This window comes from Vigna angularis, chromosome 5 (genome assembly GCF_016808095.1).
Source record: "Vigna angularis cultivar LongXiaoDou No.4 chromosome 5, ASM1680809v1, whole genome shotgun sequence".
NCBI lineage: Eukaryota > Viridiplantae > Streptophyta > Magnoliopsida > Fabales > Fabaceae > Vigna > Vigna angularis.
This window is the reverse complement of record NC_068974.1, coordinates 40,529,184-40,552,939: the sequence shown is the minus strand read 5'-3', so window position 1 is coordinate 40,552,939 and position 23,756 is coordinate 40,529,184. Positions and strand designations below refer to the sequence as shown.

The 23,756-nt window shown below is 37.2% G+C and overlaps 2 protein-coding genes across 2 annotated transcripts in view; both read left to right on the top strand.

Moving 5' to 3' along the window:
• Positions 1–6,335: 6,335 nt before the first annotated feature.
• On the top strand, positions 6,336–10,458 carry LOC108340636 (leucine-rich repeat receptor-like protein kinase TDR). The gene is made up of 2 exons (XM_017578133.2): positions 6,336–9,355; positions 9,835–10,458. Exons 1-2 carry the CDS (start codon positions 6,709–6,711, stop codon positions 10,257–10,259), a joined length of 3,072 nt encoding a protein of 1,023 aa, XP_017433622.1. The 5' UTR covers positions 6,336–6,708; the 3' UTR covers positions 10,260–10,458.
• Positions 10,459–12,376: 1,918 nt separating this feature from the next.
• LOC108340706 (structural maintenance of chromosomes protein 6B) overlaps positions 12,377–23,756 on the top strand; it is a 29,175-nt gene continuing 17,795 nt past the window's right edge. The window contains exons 1-9 of the mRNA XM_052877725.1: positions 12,377–12,884; positions 13,012–13,117; positions 14,425–14,558; positions 15,945–16,000; positions 19,713–19,799; positions 19,872–20,192; positions 21,726–21,845; positions 22,654–22,788; positions 23,638–23,714. Coding sequence (XP_052733685.1) covers positions 12,710–12,884; positions 13,012–13,117; positions 14,425–14,558; positions 15,945–16,000; positions 19,713–19,799; positions 19,872–20,192; positions 21,726–21,845; positions 22,654–22,788; positions 23,638–23,714 — 1,211 coding nt within the window. The 5' untranslated portion in view covers positions 12,377–12,709. The remainder of the gene's footprint in view (positions 12,885–13,011; positions 13,118–14,424; positions 14,559–15,944; positions 16,001–19,712; positions 19,800–19,871; positions 20,193–21,725; positions 21,846–22,653; positions 22,789–23,637; positions 23,715–23,756) is intronic.

Genomic DNA, 23,756 nt, shown 5'->3' with positions numbered 1-23,756 from the left:
CTGAAGAAGTTGATTGAAAGGGTTTATCAATTGTTTCAGAAATAAAGTTCGCAGGGTTCAGTTAATGGTTGAAAAGGTTTTTAAGTTACATTTTTTTTTTGTAAATGTAAAATATATGTCGGAAGTTTCACATTAACCAGAAACAAGATCAATTTATAGTATATAAAATATAAGTGAATGCAAAACTTACTCTACAAGTCAGTTTTATGAAATTGAGTTAGACCGAAAGTAATTGAGATGCAAAATGATAAGTAACACTCATGAAGTTTATAGAATTGAGTACTTTTAATAAAATTTGGTAAATAGTAAAGAATGTGTCTGCATTGCTACTGCTGCAATGAATAATTTTGGACATTCTCATTGATTTTGAAGTTATTGTGAAGTATGAATTAACTACATAACATGAAAGAATGTTACTAGAAACATGAGACAGTTCATAAATGATAGAGAGCAGAAGAAAACTAGGGAAGTCACGTCATGAAGTTTCTAGAGCAGAAAGAAAGGCAGCATCAGAATAAACTTTGTGGTGATGTCAGTGCAGTAAACACTGTTGCAGTTCCAACTCACAGCAACCAAATGCATAGGTCATTGTATTTTCCTTCACATGTTTTGTAATGAACACTTTAATATATATGGTTTGAAAGAGTAGAGACAAACTTTAAATTGGTAGTGAGTGAAGTGAAGAGAAAAGCTGAGAGAGAGTGAAAGAGTTGAAGAAATTGAGAGGGAATCACGCGTGGGGTGGGGAAGCATAGCCTATCCTAACCATCATCATGGCATGTCACATGAGACAATCAAAATGGTAGGGCCATCATGACCATTAGACATGAGAGCAAGCCTCATTCATGGATCATTCATTCATTCATTCATTCATGCTCACTCCTACCACCTACTCATACACCATCATCTGCTTCTGCTTCTGCCTCACCATGCCACTATAGCATGATCATACACTCTTTGGCTTTGGCTATTGCCATTGAGTGTGCCTCCAGTATCTCTTTTCCATCATGCCATATTCCAAACCATGCCTACACAAAAATGCATATTTCAATTGCTCAAGTAATGATTACAAATCATGCATGAAATGAAAAAACTTTGAAGCTTGCATGAGATTGTTAGAACACAAATATGAATGTAAGTTTTATGTTAAGTAAAAATAAGAAAGTTGAACATCATATAGAAAAGAAAGACTCGTAAATTCATTGATTTAAGGTATTAGATTGGAAACGATATCAATGATTTATATGAATTTATTTTATGTCTCATTAACGTTGTATCTATGATATTTTTTCTCTAAAGACTCAATAAAAAGCAAAAAGAATTGTATGATAGTGATTCATTAGTATTAATAGTTTATATAAATTAGACTCCTATTTCATTGATGTTATTTGTAGTGGTAATATTTTCTTGAAAGACTCAACAGAAAAAAGAAAACAGACAAGAATTGTATAGTGATGATTCATATATAGGAGGCTGTATACACTATGCTTTGTCATTTTTGTTAGGTGGATGCATTTAAGTCTGGTCCATTTCAGACATGTTCTGAATCATGTATTTGGTGATGCAGATTCAGACAGTTCCTATAATGGGGGCAAAACCAAACTACTAAGTATGAAGTACCACCTATATTTGAATAGTTAAACCAATTCCTCTCCAAAGTGTTTTTTTTTTATGTTTCATTCTTGTTTATATAAAAGGAAATCTACATTTCTGTCACAAAATGAGACATTCTGAACAAGCACATAGATTTTCAAACAGGGAACAAGCATTTGTGAAAGAAATCATTCTACTGGTTGTTTAAAAGAAATACATAAAAGTAAGTGATTAAAAAAATTTATGGTGGTTGTAATATATATAAAATTGAAGAAAAAAGAGAAGAAGGTATGATCCTGTAACATCCTAGGGAGAAAGTGTGAAGGGTATAAGGGAGACAGATGAAAGAGGTTGTGGGGCCCACGAGAGCACTGTCCACCAAACCAATGCTCCAAATGGGTCCCAATTCCTTCTGTCTAACTGTGGCGTGGCCTCTGCCAATGTTGTTAGCCCCACTCCACACATCACAGACATGTGCCTATCTGAACCTCACTTTTGTTTTGCATTACCTCTTTTTCTCATTTCACCATAACTTTAAACTCATTTTTCAAGTTTCAAACTCCCAATACCTCATTTCTACTTCCCTTTACCATACCATCTTCCTACCCTATCGCTCCCTTTCTCTTTGTATCAGATTTTCCAGAACAAAAATAACATACCAAACTAACATCAATTAATCATGAAGTCGATTTCAAAAATACTCCGACGTTCAAGTGAGTGATTAATCTGATTGGATCACAATAAAATTTTAAATCCACAATAAATGAAATCATCTGTATTCTTATCTTTGACCTTATTTATAGATTTCGATATGGATTTGGAATTAATAAAAACCTAATCACAATCCAATCATGATCTATTATTTATTAAATAACACTTACCAGTAATCTTGATTAGAAGTGTTGTTTATGAATAATTATTGTTGGATATCGTTAATTCGGTCTCTCACCTTCTATGACCGTGTCGTTCGTATACTAGTTATCTAGATTGCTTGATACGTGATGACATACTTTAACCTATTCAACCGATCGTCCTTTCTTAATAGTTTCATTCTATCGACGGCTGTATGACCATACTATAAGATAAGATGGAATAAAACTTTTAATTCAAAATCTTAATAAATATGTGAATGGATTTTTATCCTTTATTCAATATCTTATATCAATTAAAAGTAAAACAATTTTATAATATATAAATAAATACAATTTTTTATAAGATTGAGTTAAATTTAAAATATATTCGTTAATTTGATAAAAAAAACAGATGGATTTCATTCTCTCAGTGATCGGTCGAAAAACAACAATTAGTGATAAATGTTTGCAGATTCAGTATTTTTTAGAGTGTTATTATGATATTCCTTTAATACATAAGAAATGTACATGAATATTTGAGATTCTCCTTTATGCCCACAAAACAGTGACCATTCATACATGTACATACATAATATACGAGTACGTACGTAGGTGTATTCCATGCATGCATGACGTCAAACAGTCCTTTTGTTTTTTGCTTACAATTTGTCCCTGTTGTTATTTTCATTTCGTTCTCCATTATCGCTTTCGTATGCATATTTAGTTATGAAAAGACATGCACGGACACGTGGTTTCTGCTGCGGCTAAGAGCAGTGGATGACGAAAGCTCTTCCATGTACATTTCTTGAACCCTGAAACTACTCTCTCTCTCTCTCTCTCTCTCTCTCTCTCTCTCTCTCTCTCTCACCCTACAAATTGAATCTGAGATGGAATAAGCATTTAGCTTTTAATCCAAATTGTTTCCTATCATTTTATGACTCCAATGTTTGCAGATTGCCTACAGAATGAACAGAGCTATTAAAGCTCTATAAAAGAGGAATGTGAAATGTGACCTTCATGGATTCTTCTCAGACTCTGTTAAACACCCACTACATCAATTCACAGACCAAAAAAATAGAAATGTAATTATCATGAAAAGTGCTATAATGTAATAGAAAAAAGAAAAAAGTTAAAATATTAAGTAAAAAAGTTATGTGTGTTCTTATATATTTTTCCTCAATTTTACAAATATTCTTATACAATCTTTAAGAATAAACTCGTTCAAACTTATTTTCTTATATTTTTTTTTCAAAGAATACACTTTTGCCACTTCTGTAAATAATACTTAAAGGTGTTTATCCTATTTTATAAGTTTCTGATTTGGTGTCAATTAGAAATGCTGTTTAATAATTTCATTAAAATTAATATCATTAGATTAAAAAGATTATATTTATTTATTTTTAAAATTTAAATATTAATTATATTTAAATTTGGGATAGATACAAATTTTAATTTTGCTTCAAAGTTTAGAAATTAAAAGAATATTTAAGTATTAATAAATCTTAATTTAAAGAAAATTACTAAGATTTCAATTGGACGTTTGTGTGTTCAATTTTCCAAAAACCGCAACCTCTGATAAAAATATGCTCTTTCTACGTAGATGTAATGTTTCAGCTTTAACGACTAGGATGATAAATAAAAATCTGTTTTTTTTTATTATTGGATAAGGATACTTTTCAATATTTTTTTGACAATATTTTAATATAATTTATGTGTCATTTTATATTTAATGTTTATAATTATTATTATTATTGATTGAAAAATAATTTTAAATTAATCACGTAATAATATCTTAAAATGTTATTGAAAAAATGTTATTGTCTTATAAGTTGAGGTTGAAAACGTGTGCGGGTGTCCCTTAAACATGTTGGTGTATCATACAGTCGACAAATTATGAATCATTAGTTAAGAATGGTTCTTTTTCTGACATCACTCGTGTTCTGTTCGCAAAACTATGCATGCAAATCCCTCAACCAGTACGGCACAATTACCCCTTTTTGCCGTTCTTACGCTTATTCTTATAGTAATCAGCATTTTCTGGTCCCTTCTGCTACTTAGCCAAACCAGTTGTAATCAACATACATCTGAACACTGATTCCCAAATTCTCTGTCCAATGAGTCCTGAAAGCACAAATTGGATCAGTTGAAATTGGTGTTTACAGTGTAAAATCATTTTTTGTGTTGAGCAATTTAAAATAAATAATAATAATAATTGGAAAATTATTTGTGGTGTGTGATATATATAAGTAGAGGCCAAAATCGTTCTTAATTAGGGGGTGGCCTGCATAATTGATTTATGTACTACAGCACTGGTAACAGTGAGAAGAATAATAAAGATAATGAGACATGCATTTTAGAGGAAGAAAAAGATGTTGGATGGCAGTATATGTATGCTCAGTTCTAAGATATTGGGATGAGGATGATTGTGTTTGAAGCTTTATTCTTATCTTAACAAATACTTTAATGACGTTAATGACAGAAAGTAGTAATTGCTCATCATAGTATTGCTTTAGTGAAGTCAAACTGTGCAAAAGCGACAAAATTTAAGCATATTCGGTATTTAATATAGTACCAGTAGTAGTAGTATTAGTTAAGCATCATTAATGAACCCATCATTGTATCCCATTCTTTTCATTAATGCTTTGAAATTGGCAAAACCATTATCTTGAATTTCAAACACCCGCGCCAATTCAGCTCAGAGAATATGCTCTCATTTTATTTTTCGTTTCTTACTCTGCAAGAACTCTTTCTACAAAACAATGGCCGATTCCTCTGACGGTATGTCTCACCAACCACACTTGATTCTGATGAACATAGGTCTGTTAAATAAATGCATATAAAATAGTGCCAGGTGTGTAACTGCTAACTTTAGTAAGGAGGTGTACCACAGAAAAAAGCATTTCTTAATATCTTTCCGTAATTGGGATAAATTTTGGAAATAACAATATTAAAAAAAAAGTGTGAAATTGATAGATGCTATGGTATGTAATAGAACAGGGTCAAATGGGTTTACATGTACGTACCTGAACTGCCTTCCGGGGTGACAAATTATTATAACATTGCATATTGTGTAAGGAAGCTGAATTTGGGGGAAGATGTGTAATCACATTCCGAATTTGTTTGATGTGTTTTCCGATGGAAAATGCACTGCTAACATATTTGCACAAGTTTGCTGCAACCAGATACAAGGACAGAAAGGAGATTGGGCAATAAGATCATTTTTGTTGTTTATCATTATTTGGCTGGTTCAAGATTTTCATGTTTAAAACTGAGAAAGTTTGGTAAGTTTGTTCTTGTTGCGTCTAATACGTCCAAACAAGGGTCTAATGATCATGAAAATCTGGTCCCAAAATCTGGTCACTATTAAGAATGGGGGTGAAGGATTTATTTATATAGATATGCGTGTATCGACACAGCATTCCGTGATTGGGATTATGCAGACATGCTGGAAGTAGCCTATTTAGAATATTTGTGGTCCATACTTAACTGCTTTGGACAAGGTTCTCACCTGAATCTCCATGCTGGAGCCAAGGAATATAACATGGAACTAAAGCCCCAAAATATCACCCTAAAGGAAAAGAATGAAGGGGGAAAATAAAGCAGAAATTAAAGCCTCTACATATATGTGCATAAAGAAGAGGAAAATAAAGAAAAAGAAAAATGGGTTTTTTATTTTAAAATAATGGTTTGGAGGAATATGGTGGGAAATTGAGATGGCTTTCTTGGATCCTGCGAGAGACAATGTCACTGTTACACGTATTTATCAATTTGTTAGCCAAAGATAAAGGAAACAAGGGAATGATGAAAAGTGGGAGCAAAAGAAAAGGAGAAAAGAATTCCGAGAAAATAAAAAAGTATGAGTGGAGATAGCAGACAAAGGTAGAATACTGAGGTAGGAAAGAAAACTAGACAGAGAAAGTGAGATGAGATGATGGTGTAGGAGCTTCAAACAAAGGGACCGAACCGTAGAGAGGTGGATGTAGGTGAATAAATGGTGGTGTGGTATAATAGAAGACGAAGTGGAAGAAGTAGTGGTTAATCTCTCTCTCTCTCTCTCTCTCTCTCTCTCTCTCTCTCTCTCTCTCATCCATGTCTTCCAGTACCACCAACAAAACCCACTGAAGCAAATTATCATGATGAAACTCCCTCTGCACCCTGCACTCCGAAAAAGCGATTGCCATCCTCATCAAAATCTTCCTTCCCTTAAATTTACCCCTTTGAACACCACCCCCTTCTCATCCACAACTCCCACCACCCCAAAACCATGAAACCTTTTCTTCTCTTTCTCACATTCTTCTTCCTCTGCCAAACACACCCACTCCCAGTTCTCTCTGCCACAACCCTGCCTCTCCAACTCATCTCCCTCCTCTCAATTAAATCATCCCTCCAAGACCCTCTCAATAACCTCCACGACTGGGATCCCTCCTCCACCTTCTCCAACTCCAGTCCCCAACACCCAATATGGTGTTCATGGAGAGGCATCACATGCCACTCCAAAACATCACAGATCACTACCCTCGACCTCTCCCACCTCAATCTCTCCGGCTCAATCTCACCCCAAATCCGCCACCTCTCCACCTTAAACCACCTTAACCTCAGTGGAAATGACTTCAGCGGGAGTTTCCAATACGCCATTTTTGAACTAGCAGAACTCAGAACTCTAGACATCAGCCACAACTACTTCAACTCAACCTTCCCACCCGGCACATCAAAGCTCAAGTTCCTCAGACACTTCAACGCCTACAGCAACAGCTTCACCGGGCCCCTCCCCCTAGAGTTAACCAGCCTTCGTTTTCTGGAACACTTGAACCTCGGCGGAAGCTACTTCAGTGACAGGATTCCACCAAGCTACGGCACTTTCCCAAGACTCAAGTTTCTAGACTTAGCCGGGAACGCATTGGGAGGTTCGCTTCCACCCCAATTAGGCCACTTGACTGAACTGGAACACTTGGAAATTGGATACAACAATTTCTCAGGAACACTACCTTCAGAACTGTCATTGCTCTCTAATCTCAAATACTTGGACATCTCAACCGCCAACATCTCAGGGAACGTGATTCCAGAGCTGGGAGACCTCACCAACCTGGAGACACTTTTGCTGTTCAAGAACAGGTTAACAGGAGAAATCCCACCAACCATAGGAAGATTGAAGTTTCTAAAAACCCTTGACCTCTCAGATAACGAACTCACGGGGCCAATCCCCACCCAAGTCACCATGCTAACGGAACTAACCACGCTCAACCTGATGGAAAACAACCTGACCGGAGAAATACCACAGGGAATTGGAGACCTACCAAAGCTTGAGATTCTGTTCCTCTTCAACAACTCACTCACCGGAACCCTCCCTCAGCAACTTGGTTCCAACGGGTTACTACTGAAACTAGACGTTTCCACAAACTCACTCGAAGGTCCAATCCCTGAAAATGTCTGCAAAGGTAACAGGCTCGTGAGACTCATACTCTTTCTCAACAAGTTCAGTCATACCCTTCCACCATCTCTTGGGAGCTGCACCTCACTCGCAAGGGTTCGCATCCAAAACAATTTCCTCAACGGTTCAATCCCCGAAGGCCTCACGCTCCTCCCTAACCTTACATTCCTAGATATCAGCAGCAACAACTTCCAGGGTCGAATTCCGGAACACTTAGGTAACTTGCAGTACTTCAACATCTCCGGAAACTCTTTCGGAACCTCCTTACCTGCGTCTATTTGGAATGCAACTAATCTCGCGATCTTCTCCGCGGCTTCGTCGAACATCACTGGTCAAATTCCAGATTTCATTGGGTGTCAGCAACTGTATAAGCTCGAATTGCAGGGAAATTTCATCAATGGTACGATTCCATGGGACATTGGACACTGCCAGAAGCTGATTTTACTCAATCTGAGTCGAAACTCACTCACCGGAATCATTCCCTGGGAAATCTCCACTCTCCCTTCCATCACCGACGTTGATCTCTCTCACAATTCCCTCACCGGAACCATTCCGTCGAACTTCAACAACTGCTCCACTCTCGAGAATTTCAATGTCAGTTTCAACTCCCTCACCGGTCCAATCCCATCGTCCGGCATCTTCCCGAACCTCCATCCTTCCTCCTATTCCGGGAACCAGGGCCTCTGCGGCGGCGTGTTGGCCAAACCCTGCGCTGCCGACGCCCTCGCCGCTTCCGCCGATGATCAGGTCGACGTCCACCGCCAGCAGCCGAAGCGAACAGCCGGTGCAATCGTGTGGATCGTGGCCGCCGCGTTCGGCATCGGGCTCTTCGTGCTGGTTGCCGGGACGCGGTGCTTCCATGCGAACTACAACCGGCGGTTCGGAGAGGAGGTCGGGCCGTGGAAGTTAACGGCGTTCCAGCGGCTGAATTTCACGGCGGACGACGTGCTGGAGTGCTTGTCGGTGTCCGATAAGATATTAGGAATGGGATCGACGGGAACAGTTTACCGCGCCGAAATGACAGGTGGAGATATCATAGCGGTTAAGAAGCTTTGGGGAAAACAAAAGGAGAATATCCGACGGAGGAGAGGCGTTCTGGCAGAGGTGGAGGTGTTAGGAAACGTGAGACACAGGAATATCGTGAGGTTGTTAGGGTGCTGCAGCAATAAGGAGTGCACCATGCTGCTCTACGAGTACATGCCCAACGGCAACTTGGATGATTTATTGCATGCCAAAAACAAAGGTGATAATCTCGTCGCTGATTGGTTCACAAGGTACAAGATCGCCTTGGGCGTTGCTCAGGGAATCTCCTACCTCCACCACGACTGCGACCCCGTCATCGTCCACCGCGATCTCAAACCCAGTAACATTCTACTGGACGCCGATATGGAGGCAAGAGTCGCCGATTTCGGTGTCGCCAAGTTGATTCAGACCGACGAATCCATGTCCGTCATTGCCGGATCCTACGGCTACATTGCTCCAGGTAACCAACCACCCACACCAACACCAGCTCCTACGTTTTCTTAATTTTTTTTTACTGTTCCAAACCATTCAGCTTAGCTTAATTAATCAAAAGAAACAAAAGTTTATTTTTTGATTATCAAATTTACTAAGGTGGTCCATTGGGTGTGTGAAACCAAGTTTGAATGAAGAAAGCGCAAGTGAAGGTTAAGGTATGAGCATGAGAGGGACTTTTCCTGCGGAATTTCGGTGCATGGGTAGGCGCACTGTTACGCATGGAGGGAGAAGAAGGCTTTTCCTTTTTTGTTTAAATTTGTTAACTTTGGCGAGCTGATCTCGATGGGGTCCACGTCCACTGAGAATATTGTCAATTATCATAACTCCTTTGAATGATGAGGATGTTGACTTGGGGTGCATGTATTTTAATGGTGTTTGTTTTGTAGTTGTCTGAATGAAGCATTAACTAACAGTACTTCTTCCTTGGTATGTGTTCCTCTGCAGAATATGCTTACACCCTTCAGGTGGATGAGAAGAGTGACATTTACAGCTATGGAGTGGTGCTGATGGAGATTCTGAGCGGAAAACGTTCTGTGGAAGCAGCATTTGGAGATGGGAACAGCATAGTGGATTGGGTGAGATCAAAGATAAAATCAAAAGATGGAATTGATGACATATTGGACAAAAATGCAGGAGCAGGTTGCAGTTCAGTGAGAGAAGAGATGATTCAGATGCTGAGAATTGCATTGCTTTGCACCAGTAAAAACCCTGCAGATAGACCTTCTATGAGGGATGTTGTGTTGATGCTGCAAGAGGCAAAGCCAAAGAGGAAATTGCAGGATAGTGTTGTAGGTGGATTTGGAGGGGACAATGTCGTTGCTGCTCCTGACATTCCCTTCCCACACAAGCCAATTGCAGAACAATGCTAATGTGTTCATATCATTCAAATGTTTTTTTTTTCTTTTTTTGGATATTTTATTTTTTCTTATTGTGGGGGATTGGTATAGGAGAAAGTCATTTTCTATTTTACTTGCAATGGAATTTCAAGTGTTACTTGTTCTGGTTTTTTCTCTTGTCATGACTCTTGTTTGCTGATGCTTATATCTATATATATATATTCGAGTCTCACCTATATTTCCACGTTTCTGCCTGATTTTCTTTCTAAATCAATCAATAAATAAGTGAAATTGTGTTATGAAACACAATATCATATATTTTTTAATAATAAAATAAATAAACAATTGACACCACAGAGTTGAACATTGCAACCTATTTTATAGTTTTTTTTATTCGATTTGGTTGTAATTATAATTTAATTCACAATTTAAGTTTAAAGTATTAAGATATGAGTGACTTTATTTTTTATATTTTTGTAAAGATAAAATATGTGCATTGGAACTCTGCTTTTATCTTTTGAAAAACATTAAAATCGTATTTAAATACATTGGTTTTGAATAAAAATATATAAGAAAAAGCTAAATAAATTTTTAATTACGTCATGAGTGAAATTAATTAATAAATATTAAATTTTAATATTTGCATATAGAATGTAATTTTTTTAATTGTGTACTTTGAACACTTTCTATTTTCTTTTGAAATCTCAACAAAGTTTTTCTTTTAAGGTGTTGGCTTCAACTACTCCATGTCATAAAATGGTTAAAAGATATGTATCCAAGTTTCATGCAAAAAACAATCAAAATAAATGTGAAAATAACACAATTTAATTATATAATTACATTTTGAAGCTAAATTTTGTGATTAGACATTAATTATTATGGTAAGAGAGATTGTAAAAGGTTTTTAACCCTTTTCCATTAAATAACATACTTAGAAATACATATTTTGATAAAAATTTCATATTATCTTAATATTTAACAAGGTTGAAGTTAGTATACTTAGTGATCTCAAGTTTATCCGATTTTCAATATGTGAGCATGTGATTTTTGTTATTTATAACATGACATATTTGACTATTTTGAAATTATTCAATTATGGTTTAGTCAAATATCTTATAGAAATGACAATTGGGATGATTTGTGTTATTTTGACCCACATCTTGGGAATAATTTCTTTAGTTTATTTCGCATAATATTTAATTTATAGGTTCACAGACCGACCCACATAAAAAAATATTTATTTATAGTTTTGTCTTTCAGTTATAATATGTAAAGATAATTTTCAAATTTATAATGATATAATTTATGAGTAACTTTTAAGGAAGTAATACAACAAATAAAATTCTATTCATAATCAATGAAGGTTAAATATATTTTAAAATTTTTAAACTTAAATACAAAATTAAAATTCATGTTTTAAATTTTAATATATTTTGATTTTTAAATTAAAAAAATAATGTCATTCTAATCGAATTAGGTTATTTGTTTTATATGTCAATCACGTTTTAGATTGGTGTTTAAATTATTATATTTTTTGACACATTTTAATTAAAATATTGTTTTGAAGCATCGTGTAATTAAAAAAAACAATATTTTAGATTAATGTTTAAATTATTATACTTTTGATACATTTTAATTAAAATATCATTTTGAAACATCGTGTAATAAAAAATAATTAATACCGTTAAGTTAAAAATGATTATATTTAGGATGTATTACCAATAATGTGATACTTGAATCTGTCTTCAAAGGGGAGTGCAAATAAGAAGGGCTTTCACTTCATGCATTTCCCTCAATTTCTTCACGCACCCCTACAAATTTTCAAAATATCATTTTATCGTTTGAAAAAGGGATTTCCGAAATATATATTCTAAAAACTCTCCGGAACATACTTTTTGGAACCTTTGATCAAAGTTTCCAGAATAAAATTTTCGAGACGTTGTTTCCATAATCAGATTTCTGAAAAGGAATTTTTGGAATTAAATTTCCTGAATATTTAAAATATATTCTTATTTCTGAAATAAATTTTCTGAAATATATAATACCTTCCGAAACCTATTTTTTTGAAACACTCTACATGGAATATACTTTGAAAAAAAAATTCAGAATACAAAAATACGGGAAAACTTTTTTTTTCTTTTCTTCATATGCAGCGTCGTCCTCCTTTTCCTCTTTCTCTGGAACGACAATGGCAGTGAAGTGATGGAGGGTATATCAGTCTTCTCGTATTATTATAGTGTTGCAGTTAGTAATGGTAGGTACACAGAAGCAATAGCTGAGAAGAAGTTGTAGAGAGAAAGCCCAGTCCAGCCAACTCCTTTTTTCCTTCCCGCCATTAAGACTTTTGCTTCCATTAATTTCTCTTGCTTTTGTTGCATTGATCCTAAGGGGTGAGTTTTCTTCGCTCCCACTTCAGATCCCTTGAATTCAATGAAATTGAGCTGAGTGACAGCATTAGCCATCGTTTGCATAGCATAGCAAGAATGAAACGGGGAAGAGGAGAGAGCATAGGAGAATCCAGTTCTAGGGTTTCTCCAACTATTCAGAACCCCACAGCAGGCATCATCAAGCGACTTCGTCTCGAGAACTTCATGTGTCACTCCAAACACGAGACTGAGTTCGGAAACCATGTGAATTTCATCACGGGTCAAAACGGAAGTCAGTTCCTTTTTTTTAGTAGACATGTGTTATATTTTCTTCTTATGAATTCAGAATTTAGTGTTTGGGAATTTTGTGTCATGTATAAAGGAAAAATATTTACTGTTTGTTTCGTTTGGGGTTTTAGGTGGTAAGAGTGCAATCCTAACTGCACTGTGTGTTGCATTTGGCTGTCGGGCCAAAGGAACTCAAAGAGCATCCACTTTGAAGGATTTCATTAAAAATGGTGCCAGGTAAGTGTGCTATTTTTTCTTTTTATCTCTTTGTGTGATGACTTTTCATTACCTCCAATATGGTATTTCTGGATGAGGAATTTGACTTCAGATGGATAACACCACTGGGGTTCCGAATGAGTTTTCTACAAGGATATTATTCTTAGTAAGAGAATGGGTTGGGATAGAATATTCATCTTTGTAAAACTTTCCGAGAAAAAGAAAGAGAAACTATTGACGTGAATTGATTACAATTTGGTGGTACATTAAACTTGCCATTCGAATTGTGTGACTATAACTAACTCATAACTCCTGATTTTTCTCGTAACTGAATTCGTCAATGCTAGTTTTAGTTAGTAAAATAGAAGGTAGGTTCTAGATTCTAGGTGCAGTGCATTGGTCTCCTATAGTTCAAAAGTCCTACAGGACCAAACACCTTGAACTTAGACAGAAGAATTTCAAAACCTGAAGGAGAGAGAACCTTGGTGAACTGATGAACACACTGGGAAAAAGGCTGAAATATGTTAAACTTAAGTTGTTTGTTGAGAACTTTCTCATGAACATAAAAGAGATTCAACTCCATGTGTGTAGTGTGTGCACGCTGTACAGAATTGTGGACGATGGAACAATGCTCATGTTGTTGCACAATACTAGAGGAACAATGTTTTGGACTTCGAGTTCAGGGGGAAGGTTTGCACCTAGAAAAGTTCTTCCATGGCATGAGCAAATTAGGCAGGAAGGGGTTGGGAATGGTATCTGAGATGACTTTCTAATAGTTATGTTAATTTTGAAAAATCATTCTTAGGGGTTTATAAAGAGTTTAAAATATTTGTTGGAGGAATTTTTTGTCGTCAATTTTCTTGGAGATTAGATGTGAGAAGATCATTGAAGCAGCTGGTGAAGGAGTGATAATTAGATTTCAGAGCTGAGCCTTTGGTGGTCATTGTGGATCATGCCTAAGATCTTGCTACCAAGTCAAACTTTTAGAGAATGAGTGAAAAAGTGAAAGGTTCGTGATTCTAAGTTCAGTACATTGGTCTCTTATAATAGGGAGGACCCTGAATTATTGAGACTCTTGCATCCAAACTAGATGATAAATGAATGGAGCTAAATTCTGAAGTGTGGTTTGAGTCTAGTGCTAATCAACATTTTTGTCTTTATAGTTTATTTGTAATTTTTAAATAATAAAATTTGTGAAGTGGTTTATAGTTATATTATGGGTGAATTAGCATACCTTGTTTTCTCTTCTTTTGTTCATACTGCTGATAGAATGGCTAGTGAACATACCCAATATAGTGTTTTCATGAAATTCTATTCTCTCTTTGTAGTAATGCTGTCATCCAAGTTGAAATTCAAAATGAAGGAGAGGATGCTTTCAAGCCTGAAATATATGGTCGTGTTATCAATGTAGAACGTCGGATATCTGAATCCGCAAGTTCTACTACATTAAAAGATCACCTAGGTGTGCTTCCCTATGTTTCTTGTTTTTTCCAGTACTAAGCCTATTACTACTATAATGTTTTAGTTTGCAACAGATTAATTTTCATGAGATATAGGTCCCACTTGTTCTCTTATAATTATTTTTGAGATACAGGGCCATGTTTGTAAATTTTCCTGATTTAACGCAAGCAGAAATTCCTTGTTTTAGGGGATTTCTTCTCATGATCAAGGCCAGAAAACCATCTTTGTTTGCTTAGTTTCCTGATTTATTGGTATAATTTTAGGATACTAAAATTATATTTCTTCTTCTTGATTGATTAGAATTACACTTGCTTTATATTGGAAGAGATGACTAAGAGAGATCCTAACCATCTGATTACAGAATAAATATAAGGATAAGACAGGGAAAAAATAAATGACAATAAAATAAAGTCATATTTGAATAACCTTGTCATGATCTTATATCTAAATCTTTAGAATAAAGGAGAATGAAATACATTCGGATCTGAATGACCTTGGCTTCCTACATCTTCCAGAATCCTTAATTGAACTTAAGTTTAACGTAACAGACACATAAAATGGCCATTCCCCTCGTGTTAATTCATGGATGTCCAAGATGCCCCACTTGCTGGTAAAGAATTTAGGATTAAATCTGGTGAATCCTTGTGTAAGAATCCTTGTCACTTGCTAAGGAGTGGAAAAGAATGACGTACAAATTAGGCCTACATCCGCCCTCTCTTTTATAAAATATTTGTCAATTTCAATTTGCTTTGTTTGATCATGTTCAATTGGGTTTAGGAAAATGCTAATTGAAGCCTTGTTATCTCGGCAGGACTTCATGGGAGAGTCGTACTAAGTTGTAATTAGATTCTTGAATAATAAAATTACCCAACCTTTTTGGGCCATTGCCTTATATTCATGATTTCAACTACTTCTAGCCACAATGTTTTGTTTTTTTCATCTTTAAGTGACCAGATTTCCCCATGCAAATGTACTGTAGCTAAATGTTAACTTTCAGTCAGTAGTGGATCCAGTCCTGTCCATATTCTGTGAAAACTTAAAGACCTTGTTGCCTAATTTTCTTGAAAAATAGTCTCTGCCTGGGAGGACCTTTTGAACACCACAGAAACCGGAAAACTGCCTCAAGATGTTCTTCATGTGGTGAGCGAATGAATTGACTCACCAAGCTTACTGTGAAGGCTATATTTAGTGAGATATGAGATAAATAAATCAATATTCTCATTAATTATTATTTAGTGCCTAATGATAATTAACTGTGCATTAAAGGGGGTTAATTTTCTGGTGGATAATTCTCAGTGAGACATTTTCCTTACAAATATTTTTTTTTTAAATGATTGTTAATGATGCTTTGTTCACCATTATGTTGTATATCTGGGTTTGTTGACAGGAAGGAAAGTTGTTAGTCGAAAGGCAGAGCTTCAAGAAATAGTTGAACATTTTAATGTAGGCTTTCTCTCCTGCAGTACTTCAATTTTTAATGTTCTATCTTGTAGTAATGTGGCATCCTTTGAACCTGTTCTTATGCTTTGCTGAATTGTTGCAAGATGAATTTTAAAAAAATATTATTTACATGCTTGATTTCAATGTTATCTTACGAAGGGGGGTGTTAGGATATAGAGTAAGGGGAAAGGGGATTAGGGTAGAAGGGAGAGGACGGTATAAATAGATTGACTGTATAGTTAAAAGGGATGGACTTTTGATTGCTTAGCTGCTTACGGGTCTATACCTGTGGAAGAGGGTTATGCCTCTGCGGTTTATTGGACAGATATTATACTTGTGAATAACATTCATACTTCTATATCTTTCTTTCTTTCTGTGTCCTTTTTTGTGAGGAAGAGAGTTCTTGATTAGGTTCCCCTTTTAGGAACCTATCAATTGGTCCGACCTGCCGGATCCATATCGGGGAGTGTCGAGTGTGGAGATGGAGGGAAGAATGGTGGTGGTCGAAGGGCACTTAGAGGCGGTGGAAGTGGCAATCGCTGAGACAAAGGCTGATACGGCAGCGATACGCCAGGACGTCCAAGCAATCTTGAAAGCGATGGGAGAACGTATACCCATTAACCAAGGACAGAGACAAGGGGAGAGTCAGTCGTCGGTGAACGATAATGGTGGTGGTCTGAATGGCGGAAGAGGAAATGGGGGAGAAGGTAACCAAGGAGGGATGAGCCAGTGGAGGAAGCGAGTCGAATTACCCGTGTTTGAGGGGGGCGAACCGTGGGTATGGATCGGCCGAGCGGAGAAGTTTTTCGAAGTTCAGAAGGTGGCGGAGGAGGAGAAGTTGGAGTTGGCCTTTATCAGCATGGATGGCTACGCCGGAAGCTGGTTCCGATTCTGGCGAGAGAAAACCAAGACACTGTCTTGGGAGGGGTTGAAGAGGGCGTTGGGTATCCGATTTGGGGGAGGAACTAGAGGAACGGTGTATGAGAGACTCTCCACTATACGACAGACGGGATCGGTGGGAGAATACATACGTGATTTTGAAGTTCTGGTGGGGCAAACGACCCAGATACCCGAGGAGCAGATAATGGGGTATTTTTTGTCCGGTTTAAGAGAAGAAGTGAGCGATCATGTCCGGCCTCATGATCCACCGGATTTGATGACCGCTATGCGGGTGGCGAGAGATGTGGAAAAACTGTGCGCGAAGACGGGAGGAGGATGGATATCCAAGAATCCAAGTTCTTGGGGAAAAACATCGGGATCGGTAATGAAGGTGGAGACGAATCGCGAACAAGCGGGACGAGCGGGACCAGCGGAAAGTGTCGGTTCTGTAAACAAAGGCGCGACCCACGGGGGAAACCACAGGAGAGACAGCGGCAGCGGAAATGAAAGGGGTGTCCGCAATCTTCCCTACTCGGAGTACATCAAAAGGAGGGAAGAGGGGAAATGTTTCAGGTGCGGCGGACCCTTTAGCCCCGGTCATCGTTGTACGGAGAGGGGGATAAGGATGATAATTTTGGCTGAAGAGGAGGAAGAATCGGAAAATGACGGAGAGGATGAGCTGAACATCACCAAGATGGAGTTATCGGCCCTTTCTGCCGGTGGCCTCACGACATCCCGGACGATGAAGCTACGAGGGAGAATGGGTCAACGTGAGGTATTGGTTTTAATTGACAGTGGCGCTAGCCACAATTTTATAAGTCGACGGGTGGTGGAGGAATTAGAGATGACGGTGGTGGAAACCCCCCCGTATATGGTAAGCTTGGGAAACGGACAGAAGGAACGAACTAGCGGGTGTTGTGAAAAGGTGGCATTGGAGATGGGGGAAGCAGAAGTGGTTGAACGCTTCTATGTTTTTGAGTTGGGCGGAGTCGACGTCATTCTGGGGGTGGAATGGTTAGAAAAGCTCGGGAAAGTGGTGGTGGACTGGAAAGAATCAACAATGAAGTACCGACAGGGAGAGAGGAAGATAACAGTGAAAGGGGATCCCACTTTAGAACGAAGAGTGGTGGGCCCCCGAGCTTTACAGAAAATAGATGAGGTGGCAGTGTGGTTATTGGTTTGGGAATTGGGCCCGGGTGAGACCCAAACGAGCGGCCCAAATTGTTTGGGGCTTACTGAAAGACAAAAACATCATATGGAGAAGTTACTAAAATGTCATGACGTGGTATTCGCGGAGTTATTGGGGTTGCCACCTAGCAGAGAGACGGTGGCCGCGATGCCAATCGCACGGGATGGGGAGGAACTTAACGGAGGAGCGAAGACCGGAGGAGGAGGAATGAGAAGAAACCTGACGAATTGGAGTAGACCGAGCGGGGTGGCGTCGCGGGTTGAACCCAGTCGACAAACCCAGAACCGAACGAGGCCAGCGGAGCATAGTGGGTCGGTGCACAAGGAGGTGACACAGGCGAGCGGGCTTGCGAAGTCAAACTTCGATAACAGAGGGAGAAATTCTGGGAATTTACCCTATTCACCGTTTGCGAAACGTAGGAAGGAGGAAAGTTGTTTCAGGTGTGGAGGGGCTTTCGGCCCAGGTCATCAATGCCCAGAAAGAAGTTTGAGAATGTTGATGATGGTTGAGGACGAGGAGGAAGATGGAACAGAGGCAGAGACAGAGTTGGCTCAGATGCAGATGAAGCTTTCTGCGTTTTCTGCTGGGGGCCTGACGCAACCCAAAAAGATGAAATTGCAAGGAGAAATTGAGGGAAAACGAGTTTTAATTTTGATGGACAGTGGCGCGTCCCATAAATTCGGTCTCTTATTTCGACCACCACCCAAACCCCCAGACTTGAAGTTGCAGGTATCGATAGAAGCAATTGAAAATCACATGCCACAAGTTTTGGTAATTGATGAGATTGGTACAAAACATGAAGCAATGGCTGCAAGCACAATTGCACAACGTGGGATTCAGTTTATTGCCACTGCTAATGGAATCCCAATTGAAAATGATGATGTAAAAAGTAGTGAAACTTTTGAGTGCAGGTAGTAGCAGCGGGTTCCTTCCTATGATCAGACCATATCACAATGCCATCGGCTCAATCTTCCCGATTCCAACCTTGAGGACAAGGTTGTTCTGCAGGGGGGTGTATTGTTAGGATATAGAGTAAGGGGAAAGGGGATTAGGGTAGAAGGGAGAGGACGGTATAAATAGATTGACTGTATAGTTAAAAGGGATGGACTTTTGATTGCTTAGCTGCTTACGGGTCTATACCTGTGGAAGAGGGTTATGCCTCTGCGGTTTATTGGACAGATATTATACTTGTGAATAACATTCATACTTCTATATCTTTCTTTCTTTCTGTGTCCTTTTCTGTGAGGAAGAGAGTTCTTGATTAGGTTCCCCTTTTAGGAACCTATCAGGGGGTGTCTGGGAATAACTAATGTATTTGAGTAGGTGGTGATTAGTAATCTATTTTTCTTATTGTTTTTGTTAGAGTTCCTATGTGGACTAATGACATGGGTAAAGTAGAGTATATAAGCAAGATGCAAATTTCAACTCAGAAGCTAATAACCAATAATAACATGTGTGGAGTTCCGTTTAAAAGTCCCAAATTACTTGAGTCAAAAGTAACAAGAGACTGTCTTATTTTGAACCAATAGTTTGATTTGAATAATTCAGAATATTCACTTGAACATGCACTAAATCTTCAGCAATGCCTTTATTTCCTTTTTCAGTATTTTTTTTCTTGCAACTTTTCTTGAATCTTTTCATTTGCAGATCGATGTGGAGAATCCGTGTGTAATTATGACTCAAGACAAAAGCAGGGAATTTTTGCATTCTGGGAATAACAAAGATAAATTTAAGGTTAGCTCTTAGCGTTGGTGTTATTGTTTTAATAAACCTTACTAAAAGCGACACTGACACTTGATTAATCAGTTCTTTTACAAGGCCACACTTCTTCAGCAAGTCAATGATCTTCTTGAAAGCATTTTTAAGGAAATTACTATCGCATATGAAACAGTTAAAGAGTTAGAGGCTGCAATAAGGCCCATAGAGAATGAGCTTAATGAGCTGCAAGTTAAAATTAGAAACATGGAGCATGTTGAACAAATATCCATGCAGGTTCAGCAGTTAAAAAAGAAACTTGCATGGTCATGGGTTTATGATGTGGACAAGCAACTAGAGGAGCAAAATATAAAGATTGAAAAGTTGAAGAACCGGATACCTACCTGCCAGGCTAAGATTGATCAACAACTGGTATGTTCGCCTATGTGCTTAGCACTCAGCAGTTTTCATTTTGTGAATACAATATGAACTTTTCTTTGCGGTTTGACCTCACAAAGCTGACTTGCAAGTTGAGGTTTGCATCCAGATATATATTATAATTTGACCTTATTCATAATTAATGTGGAATCTTCCACACATCCTTTGATACCAAGGGCTAGACATTTTGAGTGTGGGAAGAAATATTTATGAGAGGTCCAATTGTGGGAAACTCGTAGAACTAACAAACCTTACTATGTAAACTTTCATATCATTTTAGAAAGAATTTTAAGCCTAATTTAAGTTTACAAAATTGATTTTTAATTTGAGACTTGCACCCACTTATATGCTATATTTTGATTATTCTTTAGTTAATGTGAGATCTCCAATATTAACATCAAGCAAAAATTGTTTACAGTAGAAAATAAAAGATAGGATTAGAATTTCATCAGCTGATTGTTTATAATTCTCACTTTTTCCTTGAATTGCTAGTGCATTCTACGATTAAAATCTGGATGTGTACACAAAGGAAATTTTTTTAATGCATTTCACATGGGATAAAGTTTAACATATATTTTGGTCTTGCTTAATGTGTGATTAGTCACAGTATAATAATTTTCTTGGTATGGATTTTCATTGATTCATGTGTTTGTTAGGACCTTTAATGGGGATATGGTAATTGGTCTGACTGCAGACCAGCGAGCATAAGCCCATGGTATGGATAGTCTACCTGCAAGAAAAAAATGTTGCAGGGAAAGAATGATTAGGTGGCAGAGAGAGAAAGGAGTAAGAGGAGTTTTGTTGTATGGGGATCGTTCAGGGAGGGTGGGTAGGAGGGTTATTTTCAGTTAGGGTCAGAGAAATTTCTATTGACTAAAATAATTTAGCTCTGGACAGTGGGCATGTTCATTCCTCTGCATTTTTCTTCTATACCAAAAGTAATACATTGCTTATTTGCCATTGTTGATCCGTTTTCCTGTTTTTTATTATTCTTGTTTGCATCCATGTTGTAATGAAGCATTTCCAAAACAATTTTTTTTTATGAATTTATAGTAGGTTTATCTAATGTCACTATCAAAATTCATTGGGTTAACATAATTGTACTCTCAATAAGATGCTGAGGTGGTAAGATAGGATTGGCTAAAATGCAACTAAGCTTGTGACCAATTTTTTCTTCTTTCTGTTTGCATGACATACTTCTTGGGATCAAGTTGGTGCAATATGACTCATTCCTAAGTTAGCAACTAACTGAATGCTTGACAAACGAACTAATAGATGAAATATAAAGGATATTACAATAAAATGAAAATGTAATGCAAACTCAAATGGGCATATTAACATAAAGTAAGTTTTCATATATGATATAATTTATCATATATTTTAAGTTAAAATGTTATTTGCTAAGGCTTGCACTCCGAATGTGATATAATTTATGATTATTAACTTCTGTTGCCATCTTTACTGTTTCTTTTTTCTGTGTATATTTGATCTCTAATAGAGTAAGTTGGACTCTAATTTCTTTTGCAGCATTTGGTTGAAAAGTTGAAGGAAAAATGCTCCAAGAAGAGAGATGAAATTGCAAGAATGTTGGAAAAGACATCACAAGTTAAGCAAATGAAGGAAAATTTAAACCAATCTGTGTCCATGGTATGTCAGAAGTGGGTGGTCTTACTCCCAATTCCTCTTTTGCCAATTGCTTTGAACAATATGTGGGTGAAATTTCATACTGCATTAATCCTTATTCAGCTATATGCTTGTTATTTTACTTGAATTATGTGATATGAAAGTTTCATAGTGCAATACTCCTTTATTCAGCTATGTGCTTGTTATTTTACTTGAACTAGGTGATCTGGAAGACTTCCCCTTTTTCAACATGTTACGTTCTTTTTTTTTCTCATGTAGTGATATCAGCTTCTTCCTGCCAGGAAATAGTAACACTTAAACAAGGAAATATGCTTGTTTATTGTTGAATACTGAATATGCTTCCTTATTGCTGAAAGAAACACTAGAATCACCCTAGAACAAAGGTATATGAGTATACCCCCAAAGGAGCTCCCCTCCTGCTTTTTACTTGTAAAAGGATCTACCTATATGAATTATGGTAAGACGGATAACAGAACAATAACAGAACCAACTAACATGTTACAACTTTGCCACTTTGCTTTTCTGGTGATGAACCTGCAGACCCTTTCCACTGATAGATAACTTGTGCTCTGTCCTAATAGTATGACTGTTTTTTATGCATCAATCATTTTCATTCTTTATATTTTTATTAATCTTTCTTCATATTCTATCTTTTTCAAATTCATCTTTCTCCTTGAAGACAAGAAAGACGGATTTTAACTCAAGGGAGACTGTAGATGATTATTTTATATTTCAATAATTATCTTGCTTTTAATTTTTATTACTCATACTTCATATTCTGTCTATTGCAAATGCATCTTCCTCCATTAAGGCAAAAAGAGAGGCATTTGGACTTGAGCGAGACTGCAAAAGCAAAACTAGCAACATACAGAAGATGGTACGACAACTTAAAATGCTTGAACAACAAGTACAGGATATTCACGAGCAGCATGCAAAAAATACTCAGGTTTTCCAAGTCCCTGGCTATGGATACTCTATATCTATGTTAATACTTAACTTTGCTTTCCTTGGGGTGTTTTTTCTTAGTTTTTCAATTTAAATTTGTTAAAGTGTCACCTAATTGCTCTTTTTCAGTGAAACACTTCGCTTTGTTCATTGGTTCCTTGAATTCTTTTTGACTGCTTTTTATTTAAATTTGAATATTGTACAAAGTTGTCGATGTTGTGGCAGTTGTCACTTCTGACCTGCTTGAATTGCTACTTCTTTGGGATGCCTTCATGGGATCCTCACCTTAGTACCTTGGGATGCCTTCATGGGATCCTCACCTTAGTACCTTGTAAGCCAGTTTTGGGGGTTGAATTTAGGCTCTAAGCCCAAATTGTAATATGATATTAGAGTCTATTGTATGTCTATTGTTTGGTGACCTGCATTGCCATGTTCTTGTCCCATAGCCCTAGGTGTGAGAGTGTGTTGGAAAGTTGCTTTAGTCTTGCTCACCCTTAGCCTGCCTTAATTGTGGCTCCTGTGTGCTTTCTTCTTTGTAGGCGGAGGGGTTAGATAGGGGGAAAAACTGTGGTATTTTTTGGTTGGCACTTTGTTATGGCTTATATATTTAATTATTGATTATTGACCCATGTCATATTCAATTTCAACTACCTACTTGTCAGTTGTTACTGTTTCACTTGCTTCTTTCTTTTTGGTATCATTTTCTTTAATGTTTGTCACTTTTCCTTTTGATTGTACCCTGGTTTTAACTTCTGATCTTCTTCATGAATTTGAATGGTTCGCATCTGATAACAATGCTATTTTTCTTATAAATAAGCTTCAGTTCCTATTATTTTTCATAATAATGTAGGCTGAAGAATCTAACGTGGAGGAGAAACTGAAGGTGCTTAAAGATGAGGTTCATGCAGCTGAGTTAACCCTGAAGAGGTTGTGGTTTTACTTTTGTGGTTTCTCATATTTGTGTTTTAC